Genomic DNA, 5,359 nt, shown 5'->3' with positions numbered 1-5,359 from the left:
TTAACATTTTTTTTAATAGATTACACAATAATACTTTGGTGAATTGTAACTAATACTTCTACCTCCAAAAATTCTAGCGAGATTCCTAGCAATCAATTTCAAATAAGCGTAAAGTCAAGGAATTAGTTTCTAGATTAAAATTGCACTTCCACTTTAGGACCTTGTTATCCTTTCCACAAAACCAAGGTCCTTTTCCAGAACAACTTAGACGTTTTCAATGTTAGAAAAGGAAAATAAAAAAATCCCTTTGCCATGGTGGTAGTTTCATAATGACATTTCAACCTCAACCTTCTACCTATCCAATGGTGGTAGTTTCATAATGACATTTCAACCTCAACTTTCTACCTATCCATGCTCTAACATCATCAATGTTAAGACAAGAACAACAAATTTTAAATGAGACATAATTTCATCTTTGACATCCCTTTATTACAATTTGGGGCTTTGATGTAAAGATCACCTTCTCCCTTTCTCCTATCTAGAGAGATAAAGTTGTTAGTTTCATAATTACATTTCAACCTATCACTCATTATTTCATCTTTAAATAATAGGTTTAGAGAAGCCATCACTCATTATTTCATATATATCTTTTTTAATATTGTTAGTTTCATAATTACATTTCAACCTCCACCTCTACCTACCCGTGCTCTAACATCATCAATGTTAGGACAAGCCTAACAAATTTCAAATGAGAGATAATTTCATCTTTGAGATCCCTTTATCAATAATATAATTTAGAGCTTTGAGATAATGACCACATTCCCCCTTTCTCCTAACTAGAGAAATAAGGTTCACACTAAATCCTTTCACCCTACAAAAAGATCCAACATATGTAACTTTAGAATCCTTTCACTTAGAAAAACCTTCAACATATGCAACTTTATATTTTTCTTTTGGAAAAGCCATCACTCACTCATTCATATTTTTAATATTGTTTGTTACTTTGACTAATGTAATATATTTGTTTTCTTTGACAAATGTAATAAATCATATAAGATTTCAACCTCCACCTCTACCTACCCATGCTCTAACATCATCAATGTTAGGACAAGCCTAACAAATTTCAAACGAGGGATAATTTCATCTTTGAGATCCCTTTATCAATAATATAATTTAGAGCTTTGAGATAATGACCACATTCCCACTTTCTCCTAACTAGAGAAATAAGGTTCACACTCAATCCTTTCACCCTACAAAAAGATTCAACATATGCAACTTTATATTTTTCTTTTAGAAAAGCCATCACTCACTCATTCATATTTTTAATATTATTATATTTTTAATATTATTTGTTACTTTGACAAATGTAATATATTTGTTATTTTTGACAAATGTAATAAATCATATAAGATTTCTAGAGATTAGTAATTTTTTTATAAATTTCTTTATTAATAAATGTTAACCATAAATAAAGTGGGTTGATGTTCCTAAAACAGGTGATTTATGGATGTTTAAATTAATGAAGAAGTCTGCCATCAATCCATAGAACAATTCTTCTTTGAAAAACATTATTCTAGAGACACTGGAATTTGAAGTAAAAAAATTTAATAAAAAGATATCTAGATTGGAATGAATCAAGACTCTTATTTTATTTTAAAATCTTACTTGGAAGCTCTACAAGAGATTTTAAGAGAAAAGAACCAAAAAAAAAGTTCCAGAAATCATCGAAACTATGAAATTTACATGTTAATTTCTTTCTGTGAAAGTGTTTGAGCTTCAAGTTTTGTTCACTTGATCCATCCATGTTGGTGAGCGAAGCGTTGGAAAGCTAAGCGAGCCTCCTCCAGAGTATAATCCCTGTGAGCATCAGATGCAGAAGCCTCCATTTCCAACCTCCCTTCTCCCTCCACAATCGCATGCTGGATCACAACAAGAACTGTCTCCATAGAAAGAGACGGAAGCCAGCCGCTGGGCGTCAACATTTCTGTGCAAATGGCACCCCCCACAGTCACATGCCCTGTGTGAAACCGGAACTTAGGGCTAAGCACGCGGACAAAAGGGGGCGAAAATGGATATTCATTGGGAAACGACACCTCTAGCAATATACCGCTGAAATAATCCTTCCTTTTCTCTGTCTCTTTATTAACCCTACTTTTGCTAACCCTAGCAGCGTAATTCTGCAGATCTTGATACAAACCCTTGCTATCTTTAAACAGGCTCATGTCCATCTTCACATGCCACTTACAGATATCGCTCTCGTCAGGGATTTCAACAGAAATTCCCGGGAGGCCAGAACGTGACAGATTTTTGAACTCTGTCATCACGGCTTTCAATACGCCTCTGTTCGCTCCACCAGAATTAACAAGTTTTTCCACCTTTTTATCCAGATCTGACTCTTCTGCCGCCTTAATTTCTCCCTGCTGTCCGTCTGCAAATGTGTTGATTATGTGATCCATAACCGCTTCCAGAGCTTTAAGCCCCCGACTAATTTCCACATTTTGAATCTTTTCGTTGAGAATCTTTAGCTTCTCTTCAAATTCTTTGCTGCTTTCATCTTGTTTTCCCAAAAAATAAGCGAGAAAGAAATCAAGATCGTCGTCGTCGTGATCATCATCATCATCATCGGGAAGAAAAATAGCGGGAGGCACTAAAAGCTGGAATCTGTGGCCTCCCTGACCTTTGAACTCAACGCCCTTCTCATCGATCAGTGCCACCTCCAAAGATGAAATTTTTAGTCTTTCTTTGTTCTCCCCCGTCCATGAAAACAAAGCTTTCTGCATCTTTTCTGTTTAAATTTCGCAGATCGCACAAATTAATGTTATTTTTGTTATTACTCCTTTCAAGCAATCCGTGTCTCATTATTTATAAGCAAGCGATCGTTGCAAAGCAAGTCGGCCTCCTTCATTCCAACGGAACGTCGCTTTCATTAATTTAAAAGATTTAAACTTTTTGTCTTTGGATTGATTAAAAAACTAATAGCCGTTTACAACTTGATTTTGCTTTATAAACTTTTGGGGTGTACGTCGTTTCTTGGTTTCATCCAATTTGTAATAATTCTGTATTATATATTGTTCTAAAACAAGGGATACAAAGCTTCAAGTTCTTGTCAATAGTGTGGTTAGTCTAGAATGGAAAAAGATTTATAGAGAGAGAGATTCAAAATGGGAGAGTAAGAGGGATATAGAGAAATAGAGATAGAAAGAGGGAGATAATGAGAGAGGTAGAGAGGGAAAGATAGAAACATAAAGATATAGAAAGTAATATAGAGAGAGAGAGGTAGATATACTCATAGAAAGAGGGAGAGAAATAGGGATAGGGGAGAGATGGAGTGAGTAAGAGGGAGATATTTAAATAATGAGATATAGATAGAGAGGGAGAACGATGATTTGAAGACAAAGATAGAGGGGGAAGGAGCAGTGTTCCACGACTGTTGGGGATGGGGGGATGTAGGGAGAAGTTTTGTGGATGGGGGGGGGGGCAAAGGGCCTAATTTTGGGGACGATGGGGTGGTGGTGGTGGTGCTGATATACTTATGCATAGACTTGTAGTATTTGAAAAACTAGTTGTGAAAAGATGTATAATAGTATAAGAATTACATTTCAAATGAAACTATAGGAAATTAGCAAAATTTGAAATACTAAATCTAAATACAAAGATTTCTTGAATGCTAATAGTAATTGCTAAATAAAATTGTCAAATTGGAGATTTCTATTGTATCGAAAATATGAATATCTAATATCACAAAGTCTATAAAGATGATTACATGATACATCATTACAATGAGTAACAAATAGCAATAGCATTACAAAAGACAAAATGCCAAAATGTCAAAACTCAAAATGTAGTGAGGGAGGCCTCTAATCATCTGCAAATTCCTCAGCACTAGAACTGTTGGACTTCCCAGGTCAAGATCCCTCAAGCTAACACCAACCAACCCTGCATTTGAAGTAGTAGGGTCATCCTCATCAATCTATGTTGGTTCCTCTAGCTCTACATCCCATCATGCTACTAAACTCTCCTTGTACAGAAGTGTCTTGCAGTCAATGAGACACAAAGCACTATGTACAACCACAAGCTTCTCTACTCTCTTGGAGGTAAGTCTGTTCCTCTTAAGAGAGTGGGTGAAGCTATATGTAGACCAGTTCCTCTTAGTAGGTGAAGAACTAGAAACTTGGGATAACATATAGATAGCTAGAGTGTTGGTCAAAGATTTCTAACCATGACAATTCCACCACAAAAGTGGGTCCTCCCGTGCCATAGTTTCTATATCCATCTTTGTCGCATCTGAGCAACCCCTAAGAGTGGTAAATTTCGTCCACTCAGTGCGAATTATGCCAACATATATATCATCATACATCTTCTCTATGTACCTAAAGAACCCCGCCTTCATCTCATCATCTTGAATCGATGTAACTCTACTCAACCTAGCCTTGTACCACTTAGGATTCAAGGCATATGAAGCCATATGCAAGGGAGTGTTGAGCTTGTCCCATTTGCACTGAATGTATGGCCAAACATGCTCATTGTAGAATGCTAGAGTGGGGTCCTTCACTCACACAACAACCCTCATCTATTAAAGCATATAATCGATGCACTCATACACCTCTCGAAGGTTAGGTGCATCCCCATCCCCATATCTGATGACCTGGAATAGTGGAGCAATGATGGATACAATGTATTTTGCATCAGTCCAAAGCACATCACTCTTCACTATCTCCTTCACCCTTCTCCTCTACTTTGTCTTGGCCTCGACCCACATATTCCACTCCATTTTCACAACCATGAGTTGCGATGCCTCTTGCAACTCAATCATTCTCTCCAAGAGAATGAAATAGGATGCATATTTGGTCTCAACTGGTTTCAAGAACTCGTTCTTCGAGAAGGTCTTGAAGAGTGTATGCGAAGTGTGGTGGTTGTAGATAAACATTTGCACATCTCTCGCATCATTGACCATTCCTCTAATCCAGTCAATCTTCCCCATGTCCTTGAGTGCATTGTTCATGGTATGCACACAACATGGAGTCCACTAAATATGTCTATATGTTGCCTCAATAAGTTTCCCTGCTTCTCTACACACATGGGCTACATCTGTCACTACTTGGACCATATTTTGTGGCCCAACCTCCTCAATAGCCTCCCTAAGGACCTCAAACTGAAAAATCAACATCTTTGCGATGCCTTATACAATCTACTTCTTTGAAAAAGTATGAGTCCTCTGCACATGTGATCATGATGTTGATGAGTGGACAATGGATAGTATCCATCAAAACATGCCTTCATATTCTCCATCAAAACATTGATCTTGGAATAGCTCTTATCCAAGATCGTGGTCCTCAATTTCATCGAGCACCTGGTGGCACATATGATGGTCCTCCCTTCGCCACCATAGACATCATCTCCCTATAATAAGGAGACTGTG

At 37.2% G+C, this 5,359-nt stretch overlaps 1 protein-coding gene across 1 annotated transcript; it reads right to left on the bottom strand.

The window, feature by feature from the left end:
- Positions 1–1,727: 1,727 nt before the first annotated feature.
- On the bottom strand, positions 1,728–2,720 carry LOC131063826 (uncharacterized). Its single transcript, XM_057997781.2, has one exon. The coding sequence runs from the start codon at positions 2,718–2,720 to the stop codon at positions 1,728–1,730; it is 993 nt and encodes a 330-aa protein (XP_057853764.2).
- Positions 2,721–5,359: the final 2,639 nt, after the last annotated feature.

Source organism: Cryptomeria japonica, chromosome 10, assembly GCF_030272615.1.
Source record: "Cryptomeria japonica chromosome 10, Sugi_1.0, whole genome shotgun sequence".
Taxonomy (NCBI): Eukaryota; Viridiplantae; Streptophyta; class Pinopsida; order Cupressales; family Cupressaceae; genus Cryptomeria; species Cryptomeria japonica.
This window is presented reverse-complemented; position numbering and strand designations above follow the sequence as displayed.